At 35.4% G+C, this 18,182-nt stretch overlaps 1 protein-coding gene across 2 annotated transcripts in view; it reads left to right on the top strand.

Annotated features, from left to right (window-relative positions):
• The window catches only part of BMPR2 (bone morphogenetic protein receptor type 2), a 110,230-nt gene that overhangs the window by 72,234 nt on the left and 19,814 nt on the right, over positions 1 to 18,182 (top strand). For both annotated transcript variants that reach the window (XM_016208863.2, XM_016208862.2), the window contains exons 4-9: positions 8,263 to 8,373; positions 9,817 to 9,908; positions 11,829 to 12,059; positions 12,781 to 12,895; positions 16,825 to 16,985; positions 17,693 to 17,840. In XM_016208863.2, coding sequence (XP_016064349.2) covers positions 8,263 to 8,373; positions 9,817 to 9,908; positions 11,829 to 12,059; positions 12,781 to 12,895; positions 16,825 to 16,985; positions 17,693 to 17,840 — 858 coding nt within the window. The remainder of the gene's footprint in view (positions 1 to 8,262; positions 8,374 to 9,816; positions 9,909 to 11,828; positions 12,060 to 12,780; positions 12,896 to 16,824; positions 16,986 to 17,692; positions 17,841 to 18,182) is intronic.

Raw genomic sequence — 18,182 nt, 5'->3', positions numbered from 1 at the left:
GGGATCTCTGAGTGATGTGACTCTTTGGTTTGATTCTGTATTGTGAGAATTTTTATGTGATTTTGTTTTGTTTTAAATAACGAATATTGCAGTGATTAGATTTTCCTTTTTCTAATGTTAATTTAGGCTCAAATTGACTTTTCTTAGTCAATTGGGTTTTTGGGATCTTGATTGATGCTTTCTCGGAAGTATTAAATAATCATCTTCAAAACTGTTACATCGAGTAGGCAACACTTTTTGTTTTATTCTGTGTATAAAGCTAAAAAATAAAATTTGAATAGGCTAGAGGCAAGCAGTCCTGGTAGAATTACACCAAAAACATTTTGAGAACATATTTAATGGTGTTTTTATTACACTTTAATGATTTTTTAAATGTAGCATAGGCTGCAGATGAACCTTTATCTTCTATTTTTGGTGTTTGTTTACTAAAAAGTTTTTAATCTATTTACTTAAATGCTATTTTTACACTTATTTAATTACTTTATTCCAATGAAATATAATTAACTGTGTTAGTTTTAATCCATTCTTTAATAAAAGAAACATAATGCTGAAATTCAATCTCTTCTCATCGCAAAACATCTATTTCAAAGAAATTAAAATTATAAATCTTGCCCAGCCAGGCATGGCTCAGTAGTTGAGCTTCAACCTAGGATCCCCAGAGGATTGCAGTTCAATTCCCGGTCAGGGCACATGCCCCGGTGCAGGAGGCAGCTGATCAGTGACGGCTCTCTCATTGATGTTTTTCTTTCTCTCTCTCTTCCCCTTCCTCTCTCTGAAATCAATGGGGATATATCTTTTTTTTTTTAATTATAAATCTTACAAAGCTAGAAGTTAATAAGAAAGCTAGGCATTGAGTATCTTTCCTGTTTTCTTTTTAAACCTTTTATTGTTGTTTAATTCATACTGTTTCTTTTTTTCTCTCTCTCCCTTAGTTTTCCAATACGTATTCATTTTATAATTCAGCCATAAAATGCCTGGGCTCAGCAGAGTATGGACTGTTTTGTTTATTGTTGTTATTTGTTTCTTACAAGCTAAGTCTGTCCACAATGATTGAGGCAAGTTAAATTTAAAAGCCTTAAATAGTATTAAATACCAACTTGAAAAAAAAGAAATCTGCCTCTTCTTAATTTGTTTTTAGGACATTAAACATAAACATTAATCTGATTATGATTACTGTGTAGTTGCCATTCTAAACATACTAATTAAATCAAAATTGTTTAGTGTGTGTAGAAATATTTGTCCAAAACATTAAGCTGTGTAACATATCATCATTACAGAAATGATATTTAGCAATCTGAATTATTTTGCTAAGGAATTCATTTAACTTGGATCACATTAATTGTTTTGATTTTAAACACTTTCCCTCTGCTTTTATGAAAAATACATTGCTTAAAAATTTAAAAAAACACACACAAAACGGATTGCTAATTTGCTTTTTCATACAGAGTTGTAAAAGATTTAGGAGCCAACATAACCACCAGTGTGTTATATTTAAGATTTCCTTTGTTGCTTGCTGCACATGAAACAATGTTGTTCTTTCTTTGACACAGACCCAGACAAAGACTGAGTGTAGCAAGGAAGCAAACAGCACGCCTCCAGTAGTGGCCCCTGCCTGGCTCCAGGATTTGTAAACAGAAACATCCCAGGCTCCAATGAGGCAGACAGCAGTTCCCTGTCTGTTCTGCGTTCAGGAAGCGCTTGCTTGTACAATCTGAGCCACTGCACGCAGGCATACATAGCAGTGTTTACATTTGGCTGAGTATTTAACTGAGAAAGCTAACAGGGAGGAAGGAGAGGGTTTATTAGAGCTAGGGGAACAAAACAATTTTAGGTATAGCATATATATATATCATATACAGCATATATGTAAAGAAAAAAAAGAATTTTTTAAAAAAGAAACAAAAAAGTTAGGAGTTTTCTGGTTAAAGGCCTCTTTTATTGCACACATATGTGAATACACATTGAAATATTTTTTCTGGCAGTTTTTCAAGGATCTCATATTTTTAGACCATGTGACATATCCTGGAAGGTTTTCCATTTGAAATATTTTACCATTAGCATAGTTTTAAAAAACATGTTAAAAAATCTGCTTAACACTTTTTCATCCTCCCTATACATGAATTAATATTTTCTATTTCAGATTTTGGGTTATTGAATCTTTTTTTGTAAAAGTTATGTTGTGTTTTTGTTTTTTGGTAAATTTGGGAATAAAAGCAAAGAGAATGCTGAGTCTTCAAGAAACATTAGGAGAGTCATACAGAATTTTGGCATTAGAAGGACCTTAAAAGTTACCTAGTATAACTAATTTTTAAAAAGTAGCTTCATATATATTAATAGCAAAGTTATAGGAACAGCACAGAAGACAAACACTAAAAACGTGTACTTGTATGTAGGAAAACCCAGAAAAGTATAGTGAATGGATGGAATTTACTGTGTGATAAAAATGCTACCTTAGTTGCTGTCCTTAAGAAATTTACTTGTTTTTAAAAATCCAATTGTTGGCATTCTCTAGAAACATTTAACAAGTTTATTTACTTATTTACTTGTCCTTGTTATAAAGTTGAACTCCAGAACTTGTTCATTGAAACATTTTTTGTTACACATTTGGAATGGATAGCACACATATTGATGTTTTCAAAAAAGGCCAACCAGACAAAGCCTCACTTGCCACCCCCTTCCCCAACTTCCCGAAGCACCAATAGCTGCATTGTGCAAGTACAGATCTGTTTGACCACCTGAGCAGTTTCTCACACCAAACACTAAAAGGTATGTTTGGGAATCAGAATTTCACTGGACTCTGATAATGTCTAATTTCATGGATTTCCACAGTACTATAAGCAGCCAAGATAGATACTGTAAATTTTTTTGTATTAAAACTCTTAAATTTAGAAAAGTCCCTTAGTCTGTTTCCTTTACATTCATATATTACAAGTTAGGCCATCTGTTTTTAAAGCCCAAACTAGATTATAAAAAACATGAAGGTGAGCACATTGACATCACAAAGAGCAGACAGAGGATGAGATGGAAAAATCGAAAGTCAGATGCAATAATTTATAAAAACATAATGATTTGAGAATCCCTAATAGGCCCTCACCGTAGACTAACTGATATTCAAAATTATGTTGCCAGTCATTTAGAAAAAAATTTCTAGGCAGGAGAAAAGTATACTGTGTTTTTAAGAGTGTTTTATACAAAATGGTTCAAATTAAAAAAACATTTAATTGTAGATACTCATTGGCCACTTTTCTGACAATTTTGGCTCTGCTGTACTTAACCACTTTTCAGTGGCACTAATAGACAAGGGAAATTGCTTGGTGGAGAGAAGGTATTTAGTTTTGAGCATATTGTTTAGATATCTCTAAAATATCCAGTGGAAAATAAAAGTTATATCCGTTAAACTCTTCGTACATGAATTGATTAATGCAATTATTTAATCCACATATTTCAGGTATCAGTCCAGCTGCTGTATCTCCTCATCAAAGAGATTTTTCTGGCATACATGTTTCTTCTTACACAGCTGAACAGTTAAGTCAGGTCTAGGGCAGAGATCTCTGTCCCTGTTTTTGTTATAAAGATTATTCAAAGCTTTTAAGTTCCAACTCCTCACCATTAGTTTAGGTAATCAATACTTGACTCTACCACTAGTTTCCTGCTTAAGAATGTCTTCAGTTAGGCCAAATGTAGAATGTAGTACTGCATGTTTCTATTCCCATAGTTTCTTCATGGGTGATTTACATTTGACATGCATAGGAGAACATATCACTCAAAGCTATCTTGCCTTTTATTCCAAGCAAAACCAGCCCTTAAGTTCTTGTGAAGCATGTTTAAATCATACCCCCTTCAACCTTTACGGCTTAACTACCATTTTTAAGACTAGGTATAGCTCTTCCCATCTTCTCAGCTATTTCAAGGTTCCTCTTGGTAGTAGAAGAGTATTTCTACTGCAAAATTTATCAAATTCCTCTGCAGAATAGCTGACTTTTTACTTACATTGCTGCCCCTTCCCCTTTTTAGTGGGTGCTATCCATAAAGAGTTTGATCTCATTATTTTAAGGATAGTGCCATGTTTGTTAATTTTGCTGAATAAAATACGGATCTTCTACAGAAGAAAACTATATATATTATAGTTTTCTTAATTTTCTTTCTATATATTATATATTTCTTAAGCTAGTCATTACTTTGTAATCTGGAGGTGTCATTAACAAAGTCATCTCCATATAGATACTGCTGAAAAGGCTGCTGTTTGAACAGACATACACATGTGAGGAACATTCTTTGATTTACAACTGTTTCTATTCCTTACATAATCTACTTTTTGCAGTATCCTTGTTGACTTCATTATCAGCCACAAGCTTCTCATAAACAGCATCCCAGACCTTTTGGTTTCATATCAGACAGATCTATCTGCCTCAGTGGTTTTTCAACAGCCCACAACTGTGCAAAACAGTTGAACTGTACTTAAGAACGTCTTTTAAATGGTTTGTCTCCCTCCCCTTCCCTCCCCTTATTTACATCTGTAATTCACTCTAAAAAAATCATTTGATAATCCTATGTTGGTGAGTCTTCTAAAATATAGGTAGCCCAGCATATTTGATTTACTGTATTATGTGCTTGTTTTAGACAAAGAGGGTCATTTCGTAGTGACAAATATCCAATTTAATAAGTTAGAACAATTTAAAATTTGTATACAGCTAATAATATAGACTGAAAATATATGAACCAAAAATGAATTCAACTAAAAGAAGAGACAAATTCTTAATTGTAATGGGGATCAAGCCTGCAACCTGGGCATGTGCCCTGACTGGGAATTGAAACGTGATCTCTTGGATCGTAGGTTGACACTCAGCCACTGAGCCACGCCAGTCGGGCATGAGTTCTGTTATTTGAACCTTCTCCATTGGATGGCAAAGTGTTGGTGGTTACTAAAGTATAGTGTTGGGTATTTGGAGGTTCTGTGTACTCTCCACTTTTACTTATACAGTCATGTACCACATACCCAACACTGTAACAAAATACCATAGACTAAGTGGCTTAAACAGCGACTTGGAGGCTGGAAGTCAGAGATTAGGCATGGTTGGGTTCTGTCAGATACTCTTCTTGACTTGCAGATTGCCCCTTCTTGATGTTTCTTCACATGGCGGGGAGAGAGAGAGACACCTCTCATCTCTTCTTATGAGGGCACTAATCCCATCATGAGTGCCCCCCTCTTATGGCCTCATCTAAACTTAATTGTCTTCCAAAGAACCCTTCTCCAAAAGTCATCACATTAGAGTTAGGGTTTCAATGTATGAATTTTGAGGGAACACAATTCAATCCATAACACACACCACAGTTGACTTTGGAGCAACACAGGTTTGAACTGTGTGGGTCTCCATTCATACATGTATTTTTTTCAATAAATATACAGTTGTGCCCTAGCTGGTTTTGCTCAGTGATTAGAGCATCAGCCTGTGGACTAAAGGGTCTTGGGTTCGATTCTGGCCAAGGGCATGTACCTTGGTTGCAGGCTAGCCCCATCAGGGTGTGTGCTGGAGGCAACCAATTGATGGTTCTCTCTCACATTAATGTTTCTCTCTCTCCCTCTCTCTCTCTGTCTCTCTCTCTCTCTCTCTCTCTTTCTTTCTCTCTTTCTCTTCCACTCTCTCTGAAAAGTAATGGGAAAAATATACTTGGGTGAGGATTAAAACATACATACATACATATATATACACGCACACACACACACACACAGTTGGTACAGAGCAAGGGCCCAGTTCTCGGTGTGCATAGGAGCCAGTACTGTGGCTGGCTTCTGAGAAAAGGAAAAGCTTAAAGTCGATTGGCAAGGAGATAGGAGGCAAGGCTTAAATCTGTCTCCCTGATCCAGAGTTTTTGGTGAGTTTTAAGGTGTTGGGAGAACAGTCTTATATATGGAAGCACTGGTAGGACTGGTTTTGAATGCAAAGCTTTGGATCTTGGCCATTTATGGTAAGATATGTTAAGGGGCTTCAGCACTGGATCTTCCTGAACAACACTTTTGCTTCTGAAAGGGTTCCGGTGTTCGAGTTGCGGCCATATCCTGGTCCTTGGGTTCGGGGGCGGGGGGGTGGTGGGCACGAGACTTTGGTTCTAGGTGTAATTGGAGGTCAGAGTTCTCTCCTGTGCTTCCACTGCATACCTTGTGGTTTTAGTGTGTTGTCTCTGCAAAGCAACTCACTACAGTAGCACCTCGGTTTTCGAATGTAATCCGTTCTGGAAGACCGTTCAAGTCCTGAAACGTTCGAAAACCGAGGGATTCACAGCTGACAGCTAGGCCTCAGGATCTTTCACTCATGGGGAGCCGTATGGCATGTTCGACTTCCGAGGCATGTTTGAAAACTGAAGCATTTACTTACAGGTTTACGGCGGTTTGTAAACCGAAATGTTCGTCAACTGAGACGTTCAAAAACCTAGGTACCACTGTATCTTGTTAGAAACAGGACAGGACCAGTTTGAACTGGTTCTGTGGTTACACAATTGACCCTCCATATTCCCAGGTTTTACATCTGCGGATTCAACCAACCATGAATCAAAAGCAGTATTTTCAGTCTGCTCTCTTTGAACATGCACTAATTGGATCTTGTTATTCTTTCTAGCTACAAGTTCCACATGAAGACAACTATCATATGCTCTCAAATTTTCTCATTATACCAGACACTTCCAGTTTTTTCTACCCATCACATTTCAGAGTTCTCATACCTTCATGTCTTCTGGATGTACTCCAGTTTGTGGACGTCCATCCTAAAGGGTGTTTCTCTAGGCATGATCTGATTCATAGAAGGAACTAACACATAAAATGGTTTACCTTCTCATAATAGCCCTGTGATTTAGACATGTGTGTTCCCTTTCTGCAAGTGAATAAACTTAGGCTCAGATAGGTGAAGAAATTTTCTGGAGGTAAGTGGAAAAACTGAGTTGTAAGTCCAGTTCAGATTTAACTGCCTGCAAAGCCATGCTCTTTTAATCTTATAATATTAATATTGGTAAACATAACTACCACTATTGCATAGATAGTATATACTCAACATTGTACCAAGTACTTAGATTTTGATCTAAGCCTCATAGAAGACTTGTGAGGTAGAGAGTACTATTTTTACGAATGTGAGAATTGAAGATCAGAGAAGTCAAATAACATGCTAAAGGCCACTGAGGGAGTGGTATAGCGTCAAGATTTGAAATCAAATGTGATTCCAAAGACTGTTTTCTTAAATATACTGTTCTGTTTGTGCCGTTAATAATTAGGAATGCTACCAACAGGTATTTAAGTGTTCTAAATATATATAATCTATATAAAATAATCTGATAAAATATATAATTTTCTATTATTACAAATTTATTAATTTTTATGTCCTTTGATGTAGAAACATTGCTGATTTTTTATATATTGATACAGCCTTTCAGTATTTAACAAAATATTTTTAAAAGGGTAACTACATTTTTACATTTAAAAATTTTTATTTACAGTTGACATTCAATATTATATTAGTTTCAGGTGCTCAGCATAGTAGTTAAACATTTATATAACTTACAAAGTGATCTCCCAATAAGTTTAGTACCTACCTGACACCATACTTAGTTATTATAATATTATTAACTATCTTTTTGTTGTTGTTGTTGTTGTTAATCCTCACCCGAGGATATTTTTCCATTGATTTTAGATAGAGTGGAAGGGAGGGAGGGAGGTCGGAAGAGAGAGAGAGAGACATTGATGTGTGAGAGACACATTGATTGGTTGCCTCCCACACTCGCCCGGACTGACACCAGCAATCGAACCTGCAACCCTGGTACATGCCCTTGACTGGGAATTGAACCCGTGACCCTTTGGTGTGAGGGCTGACACTCTAACCACTGAGCCACATTGGCCAGGGCTTAGCTATATTTCTTATGCTATACTTTACATCCCCGTGACTCTTATAACTGCCAATTTGTACTTAATTCCTTTACAGTTTTAATCATTCCCTCAACCTCCCTTCCATTTGGCAACCATAAGTTTGTTCTCTGTATTTGAGTTTGTTACTGTTTTGTTTGTTTATTTTGTGTTTTAGATTTCATATAAATGAAATCACATGGTTTTTGTCTTTCTCTGTCTGACTTACTTCCCTTAGCATAATCCCCTCTAGGTCCACCTGTGTTATCGCAAATGGTAAGATTTACTCTTTTTTTATGACCAAGTAATATTTCATTGTATATATGGACCACATCTTCTTTAACGATAACTGTATTTTAAAATGTGTTTTCTTTTAGGTCCACCTCATTCATTTAACCGAGATGAAACAATAATCATTGCTTTAGCATCAGTCTCTGTGTTAGCTGTTTTGATAGTTGCCTTATGCTTCGGATACAGGATGCTGACAGGTAAAAATATCATTTTTATTCTATTGTTTATTTAAACATGCCATTTAGTTGAAAATTTTTTTCCTTTTTAAAATCTCCATGCTAAAAAACATTTATGTGGTACAGTAGCTCCCACCTTTCTCTCTTTTATTTATTTTTTAAAAATATGTATGTTTCTTTTATTGATTTCAGAGAGAGGAAGGGAGAGGGAGAGAGAGATAAAATTTCAATGATGAGAGAGAGCCATTGATCGACTGCCTCCTGCATGCCTCCTACTGAGGATCAAGCCCGAAATCCAGGCATGTGCCCTAACCAGGAATTGAATGGTGACTTCCTGGTTCATAGGTGGACGCTCAGCTACTGAGCACGCTGGCTGGAACAAACTTTTTTCCTTTAGTGTTTATGAAAAGTTTTGAACATACACAAAATACCTATCACCCAGCTCCAACAATTGTCACATTTATATATCATCGATAGCCCCACTTACTACACCCTTCTGTGCCACCGGATTATTTTAAAGAAATCACATACCATTTATTTATAAATACTTTAGTATTATGTTGAAATAGAAGGACTTAAAATATACAGGGCGTCCCCAAAAATGTATATACACTTTAACAGCTGATAGTTCAATTTTGAAAATGAAATGTATTTTAATAAACACTGCCTTTAGAATTAATTATTCAAAGTCTGTGTATACATTTTTTGAGGACATCCTTTATATAACCACAATACCATTTTCACATCATATATAACCAAATACCATTGTTCATGTTAATCCTCACCTGAGGATGTTTTTTTCCATGGATTTTTGGAGAGAGTGGAAGGGAGGGATAGAAGGAAAGAGAGAGAGAAGCATTGATTTGAGAGAGACACATCAGTCTACAGCCATACCACCCTGAACACACCCTATCTCATCTGAGAGAGACACATCAATTGGTGTGAATGCGCCCTGACCGGGGCTGGAAATGAACCTGCAGCCCAACTATGTGCCCTTTTCTGGGAATTGAACTCAAGACACTTCAGTGCCAGGGCTTACCCTATGACACCAGCCAGGGCTCAATTTCATATCTTAAAAAAATAACAATTTCTCAGTAGCATCAAATGTTCAGTTTCTAATAAACTTAAGGTTCTGTGAGATTTTAGGAAATAAGCACTCATTCATTGGCTTGAATAACTTTAATAAAACTGTCTTTAATTCCTTGGCATTATTTTTTTAAAGTTTGAAACTAGTTCTGTTACTGGAATCATCTCCCAGAATTCAAGTTTCATGTTATTCATCATTTGTCTTCATTTATGGATGATTTCTAGTTTAGTAAATAGTTTTACTCACATGACATTAGGCATAAGTCTTGCTGCCTCCCCCTCTGTAGCTCTTCTTTTTAATGGTAATATAATAAAAAGTATAATAAAATCTTCATTTCAAGAGAAGCAAACAGTAACTTCTTTTGCCTATTCCTGTAGGAGACCGTAAACAAGGTCTTCACAGTATGAACATGATGGAGGCAGCAGCATCAGAGCCCTCTCTTGACCTAGATAATCTGAAACTGTTGGAGGTAAGGTTGCGCTTAGATTATGGACCATTTTTTGTGCTCCTATAGCTGAAACGGTGACTTTATTCACTCACTAACTCATTTGTTTATTTATTCAACAAGCATTTATTGAGTATCAGTTTAGTGCCAAGCGCTATTCTAGGCACTGAGAAAGTAGCTGAACAATACAGATAACCCTCTTGAGGCTTATATTGTAGTGGGAGAGAGTCTACAAACAGGTAAACACATTATATTATTTCAAGGAGTAGTAAGTGCAGTGGAGAAAAATAAAACAGATAAGGAGATAAGAAAGTTATGGAAGAGGACTTATTAAAGAAAGTATATACTTAGAAAGGAAATGACCTTTGAGTACAGACTTGAGCAGAGTATGGGAATAAGGGTGCGAAACTCTGAGAAGAAAGTGCCAGGCAAGGAATCCATAGTAGATGACAAGTAAATATTCCTGTTTGTGCGTGTGTTAGATCTTTTAATAGGCCTATAGGACTGTTATATAATCCATAGAAGTTAGTTTTCATTTGGTAATTTATTAGAACCTATGTTAAAAGTTTTATTGTGATGAATGCTTTATTATTCTTTAGTAGGATAAATAAACTATGGTCCCCAAACCAGAGACTGTTAAATAATAGACAACTATGATCCTCAAACTACAGAGATTGAGACTGTTAAATAATAGACTTGGTAGATTTGATAATATAAAACATTTTAAGAACCTTCCATTTGGGAGAAAAATATAATAAAGTTAAAAGCCAAATACAAAAAAAAAGTATTTCTACACAGAAACAAAGAATTGATACAGAGCTAGTATAAATCAATATGAAAGAAATAATTTGTAAAAAATGAACAGAAATGATGAATTACCAATTTACAAAAGAAGTAAGTGTGGCTAATAAATGTATTATAACTAGATGTCCAATTTACTAAATTGAAAAAAAAACAACACATTAAAACCATAGGATTTTATCCTGGACTGAGTAAAAGGAACACTCCTAAACATTCCAGATTTAACCATATATTGATAAACTTTTCTAAAGGACAAGCCATCTGTTTGTAAATTTTAACCTAGAAACGGAATGAAATATAACAGATATCCTTAAATAGATGACTGTAGGTCCGTAACCTATTTCAGTAAAAAGTGAGAGAAATCCCCAGAAGCCAAAAATGAAGAGAACAGATTGCATTTTGCTGGTTCTTTGTGTATTAAGTAACTTTTAATTACATTGTGGACATTAAGAATATGATATTGTGCAGACCACACCTGTGTTCTTTAGATTCTTCTGAAATGTGTTCACTTTCAGTGTGTGTGTTAGTAGGCAGTTGTCTTGGTTGGACACACTGCAAACTCATCTCAGGCGGAAGCTCAAATCTCAGTTCAGTTACTTTCTCTCTAGCAGGAATTTGTCCCATGCACTCACTAGGCTTCCCCTTCTCTGATTCTGCTTTCTGGAATTCTCCCCTCACTTTTCAGCAGCTGTGACTTTCCCAGATTCTATCCTCTTTTTCCTGGGGCCAGAAAGATGATGGGTTTTCTATTGCATTTTTAGCTGCAGTGCACAGAGCTGATGTCAGCCTGCTCGCAGGCTAAAAGCTATAAAAGTGGGTAACTCACCCTGTGCCATTCCTTTCTTCTAAGTGTTGGCTTTCCTCACAGTTTAACTCCGCTTGTTCATTCTCCAGCACTTTTAGTTTCTTTTTACAATTTTGTTCAGAGCTTATAGTTGCTCTCTTTGGGAGGTCTGGCTCTAGATGGTGCTTCCTGAGCCATATAAAATGGTGGATTTCATTAGTTCCTTGATCATGGAATAATTTAACCTTTAAACAATAGAGAGCTGTGGCACACTTACAGACTTACACTTTATTTAGTAAATTTGATTGTTCCGTTGTGATTTGAATTAATACCTTGTTTTCTTCAAAACAAATTTACAGCTGATTGGCCGGGGTCGATATGGAGCAGTATATAAAGGTTCCTTAGATGAGCGTCCAGTTGCTGTAAAAGTGTTTTCCTTTGCAAACCGTCAGAATTTTATCAATGAGAAGAACATTTACAGAGTGCCTTTGATGGAACATGACAACATTGCTCGCTTTATAGTTGGAGATGAGAGAGTCACTGCAGATGGACGCATGGAGTATTTGCTTGTGATGGAGTATTATCCCAATGTAAGTTCTTCATTAAAATAAACTGACTTTTATATGAACAGTCAATCAGATATTCAGCAGAACCTTGCTGGTTTCCACACTGGTTACTAAGGGTCTGCAATGAGATAAGGATCTCACACCAGAATATGAATTAATCAAATCACTAGTTAACTGTTCAGTGCCCCCATCCCTTGTCCCCCATCATCCTCCACCTCTCCATAAGACTTTCTTGACGAAGGAAGCGGTGCTTTGATTGACATTCACTCTGGTGCAAACTCCTTATCCCACACTGGTTGATAATAATAAATAGTTTGTGGATGAGCACCTTGAGTAGCACTGGCACATGTACATTACAAAAGTCTCCTGTTTTCTACTTGTAAAACATAATATAATTTGTATTTGTACTGGTAAGAGGTACAGTGTAAAGAAAGAGTCTAAAAGACTCTTACTTTCTATTTTAATTAGAAATCAAAGAAGTATTTAAAATAAAATAACTGTTCATAGTTTTTAATATTGGAAAAGTAAATATTGATAATGTTGAAATTCTTTTTTTCTCTATTTCCTTCTCTCTATCGACGGAAATGTCTTACTGACTCATTCAAGATTCTTAGATGTCATAATTTATTAGATTTCCATGGAATCCTAGCCTATGCAAATCCTTTATAAGGCTTCAGGTTACCTTCTCATGTTCAAGTAATTTAATTCTACATTTTTTTTTGGTGTATTTTTTTTCCCTATATAGGGATCTCTATGCAAGTATCTTAGTCTCCATACAAGTGATTGGGTAAGCTCTTGCCGTCTGGCTCATTCTGTGACTAGAGGACTGGCTTATCTTCATACCGAATTGCCACGAGGAGGTAAGGCAGTGAATAGAAGATGAGTGATATGTGGAGTCAAAATTAACAAAGGGACATTTTATTCATATCTTCAAAGTAAAAGTATATTTTATACATAGCAGATTTATTAATAGCCAGCCATTTGAAAGATCTGACATGAGAAATGTATTTTACAGCTAACATGAAGAATAAGAAAAGGAATTTCAAGACACTAGAGGGGTTATGGATACCATTGAGAATTTGATTAAAGCTCTGAACACTCTCCCTGCAAAAATGCACATTCAGGCATGCTGGGTGGTTGTTAATCCTTACCCAAGGATATTTTTTCCCCATTGATTTTTAGAGAGAGTGGGGGAGGGGGAGAAAGAAAGAGAAACATTGAACAAAGAGGCACATTGATTGGTTGCCTCCTATACTCGCCCTGACCCAGGGCCGGGGATTGAACCTGCAACCCAAGTACGTGCCCTTGACCATAAATTGAACCCACAACCCTTCTGTGCGCAGGCTGATGCTCTAACCACTGAACCACAGTGGCCAGGGCCGTATAGGCATACTTTAAAATTTTTTCTTTTAATACATTTGTTTTCTCACTTTGTTTCAAAGTACACATCAGAGCACAGGCACCTCTCAGTTAGCTTTGTTGCAAAAATCTGTCTTTATGCTTTCTCAAGCTTTCATCCCTTATAGCATTTTCCTGTCATACTCTAGCCCAGAACATTGGTGTGTTTTTTTCAGTTTCTCTGACCTCTGTAGTGAAGAGAATCCTTAATGTATCAATTTCTTAGATCTTTGTTCCATTGTATAATAGCATGGATCATCTTTTCTAGCTGCTGCTTCATATATAAATAATTTCTCCTGAATAATTTATCAGTTCATTTATCTTGACATCTTGCTTTTCCTGAATACAGAATTGGCCAGTGTTATTACCTGTGTCAGCAACTTGATGCACTCGCTCACTTTAGTGCTTTAGCATATTAACCATTTGGACTGTGTTTCTTTACTTTTAAATATTATTATAGCTCCTTTAAAGAGCTGGCTTAGCACAGAACTTAAAATACCATCCTAATCCCTCTTGTCAAGGCTTGCCTAATTCATCAAGGTTTCAAGTCAGGCATTGGCTGAAAAGTATGATTGCCATCAAGTAAGAGTTTTATTTAAATGTGTATCTTACTCTTAAACATTACTTAATATTTTCACTAGTTTACCTTTTTTAAAAATGAAGGTGTATATATATAAGTGCTATTGCAAAAAAGTGTAGTAATTTGAACTTACAGTTTTACCTATTATTTTTAAAATAGTCCAACTATACTATACTATTTCAAAACATTTAAAAGGTCATTTGACTTTTTTTTTCAGAGAACTCTATTCTTCCCAGTATCTTCAGATATAACTTCTCTTTAGAAATTTTGTAATAAGGAATAATACTATTGTTACTTATTCAGCTGTTTTTTGCTTCAGAATAAGGAGGAGTCGAACCTATTTATTTGTAATTGGTTCTCCCTATGAATTTTTTCTTAATGATAATATTGTAACTTATTATCACACACACAAAAATTCCAAGAATGAACATACATAGATCACACAAACCTAACCAGAAAATTACTATTAACTAATTTATGTATATCCTTCCATGTCCTTGGTGTGCTTGTGCCATCTCTCCCATCACTCTCTGTTTTTGTATAAATATCCACAGAGAGACTATTTTTCGTTCAGGCTTTTTTTAAAAAAATACGTTTTTATTGATTTTAGAGAGAGGAAGGGAGAGGGAGAGAAAGATAGAAACATCAATGATGAAAGTGTTATTGATCAGCTGCCTCCTGCACGCCCCCCTACTGGGGATCTAGCCCAAAACCTGGGCATGTGCCCTGACCAGGAATCAAACCATGACCTTCAGGTTCATAGGTCAATGCTCAACCACTGAGGCATGATGGCTGGGCTCATTCAGGTTTTTATTTTTCATAATTAATATTATGTCCCTTCTTTCCTTTGTGATATTTGCCTGGTGCAGTGCTGCTCTCCAGGGCAAAATCATTGTATATTCTGCTCCTTTCTATGTAACATTCCCCACAGCCCAAATAAAAAAGATTAAAATGAATACTGAAGGGATCTTTAAAGGCAAAAACAATCTCAAAAGGACAGTCTATAGTTTTACTCTTTGTATTGGTGATGAATGCTATTTTGTCTCATATTTTTTCTTCTTTTCTTTCCCGGTTTCTCCTTTGTTCCCTTTTGTTTTCTTTCTGTTTTTTTTTTATAGTAGCAGAAAGTACTACTCAGGTTTCCCCTCTGGCTCTCTTACTGAGTCATTGCACATTCTCCCCATTATTAACCTGTTTTCCATAATGTGTAACATCTTCTAGTTTAGGTATTGATTTGATATTATTAGTATACAGACATTTTCCAATGTCTCTATAAATTTTCTTATGTAAATATCAGCTTGAAATTATACCACATATACTTACATTGTTGTTTCATTCAGATAAGGCACGAAGCTCTTTTAGGGGTTAAGTTGAAAGTGGGAAGGGGAGAAAATGAGAAAGAAATCAACTCTTAGATAAAGAAACTTGGTAACTACTATTTTTTTCTTCCAGTTGTGCTATTGAGATATATATATATATATAGTGAAAGGAATCATTATCCTCTGTCTTTAGTTTCATTGTTGGTGAAATTGCAATCTAATACTCCTTAATGACAGTAATAAATATAAATACTGAGTCTATTTGTGCCTCAGTATAAACACCCAATAATCATCATTGACTTTGTTTGAATTGCTGTATTTCTTTGTATACCTAGTGAGTTATTTTAAATTTTAGAAATTGTACTAGAATTTTTTTTTATTTCAAGAGCTACGGTCCTAATGTAAGATTTATATGAAGTTTCCTTACAGAGAGGAAAAAAATATGTGTTTTTGATGAGGGGCTTAAGCTAGATACATTCTTAGTCAGCATGCATTTTCTCTGGAATTCAGGAAAAATATGTTCTTTCTGTCTTCATGGAACATAAAGTCTAGTGATAAACAAGTAATGGAATAAGCATAATAGTGCTTTGCTTCTCTGTAAATTCAGAAAACAGATTTTCATATCTTGCTGAAAAATACCAGCTCCACCACTTGTTCTTCCAGTCTATTGTAAAACCGTTTCTAGTTTGATTTGAAGAACTGAGGTGGGCTTAGAAACATGGCTGAACCTCAGGGCAGAACTGGGATGTTCCGTCTCAGGTTTGATCTGTTAAGCTATGGGAGAAAAGTGTAAGATACATACACAAATTGTGGAGGCATGTCAGTTTTTTATTGATACTTGTTTTAGATGTGTTGACTTTTGTTGTTGTTGTTGTTGTTTATACCAAATATCCCTTTCTCTTTTGCCTCCTTTTGCTACCCTAAAATAGCGATTTTCAACCAGTATGCTACAAGAATTTTTAAAACATGCAATACCTGACTATTTAGTCAAGTGCACTGACCTCTCTTTCTTTAGATTATCAAATAAAAAAATAACAGCCGACACAACAATGGCAATCCAGTGTGAATGAATAAAAATTATACCTTTTTTTTGGTCAGATCAGCAAATAATATAATAGGTTTTTTTTGTGTGCCACAGAATTTTAGTAATTAGTTTATGAGATGAGAAAGGTTGAAAATCACTGCCCTAAAACGAAGAGAAAAAAACAAGTGTGTATTAAAATTAGAAGCAATAACATGTTGGCTACTAGTTGCAACTTAAGTTTAAAGTTTAATTATACATATAACAGGAGTTATGTTGTAAAAATATAACTGAAAATAGTGATGATTGCAAGTTGAAATTTTTATTTATGTCCTTGATATTAGAAAATCAATAGGTAGAAAAATAATACTACCTTTTATATTTATGTAGCAGTCCCTATTACTTGGATTCTCATTTCTTGTCCAATAGTGCTGTTTAAGCATTAATGAATATTTGAAATTACCCAAACAGATCATTATAAACCTGCAATTTCCCATCGAGATTTAAACAGCAGAAATGTCCTGGTGAAAAATGATGGAACCTGTGTTATTAGTGACTTTGGGTTGTCCATGAGGCTGACTGGAAATAGACTGGTACGCCCAGGGGAAGAAGATAATGCAGCCATAAGTGAGGTGAGTGTATACAAAAGGAATCAGATGGGCAGAGTTTGAAAACATTATGAATTGCATTTAAGAAACCACTAACTCAGGATAATTATCCTTATATGCTACCAACTATAGCATACTAGGAATTACAAAGTTAAGAAATGCCAAAGACACTGCATAAAGTTCATCAGTTCATTATGGAAGTCACTGCCATTCCAACTCATTTTTGATAAGCATTAGGAGGAAGTTTGTAGGAACTGATTTTTGAAGCAAGAGTGAAACTGTCAAGGTGAGATAGAACATAGTCACCTTCTGATGATCACTATTACAACATGGAAGATGTCTTTCCCTGGCCTTTTTTCCTGCATTTACATTTACAGGTCTATACATATATTTATATTTTTTGTGAATTTTTAAAAATATTAAATGGTGTACATATTGTTTTGCAGTTGTCTCACTGTGTCTTAGAGGTTTTTTTACATTGATATGCAATGGAAGATCTAGCTCATTCTTTTTTATTCTGTTCAATAGGATGTTTTTACCACAGTTTAATTATTCAAGGAGGGCATTTTATAGATTGAAAAATCAAGTAGAAACAGTTTCAGTAACATGGTTAGAGTCAAATAACTTATCAATAACATCTTGGTGATCTGAAATTGAAATTGATGTATAATTTCTGTCTAATGTGTATGCTTTTTATTCTAATTCCAAAAAATGTTGCGCTAATTTATCAGGTTGGTACAATCAGATATATGGCACCAGAAGTTCTAGAAGGAGCTGTGAACCTGAGGGACTGTGAATCAGCTTTGAAACAAGTAGACATGTATGCTCTTGGACTCATCTATTGGGAGATATTTATGAGATGTACAGATCTCTTTCCAGGTAAGAGATCTATCAAAAATTGATATATGAATATGATGTGAAGCAGTTATATCTTGCTTTCTACCTGTATTTTTTTTTTTTTTTTTAATGTATCTTTATTGATTTCAGAGAGAGGAAAGGAGAGGGAGAGAGAGAGAGAGCTAGAAACATCAATGATGAGAGTCATTGATTGGCTGCAGCCCACAACCCATTGATCGGTGCCCTGACCGGGAATCGAACCCTGATCGCCTGGATCCTAGGTCGACGCTTAACCGCTGAGCCACGCCCGGCCGGGCTCTACCTGTATTATTATTTTTTAAATTTATCTTTATTGTTGAAAGTATTACAGATGTTCTCTTCTCA

This window comes from Miniopterus natalensis, chromosome 8 (genome assembly GCF_054644295.1).
Source record: "Miniopterus natalensis isolate mMinNat1 chromosome 8, mMinNat1.hap1, whole genome shotgun sequence".
Classification (NCBI taxonomy): Eukaryota; Metazoa; Chordata; class Mammalia; order Chiroptera; family Miniopteridae; genus Miniopterus; species Miniopterus natalensis.
The sequence above is the reverse complement of the archived record's forward strand: the minus strand, read 5'-3'. Positions and strand labels throughout refer to the sequence as shown.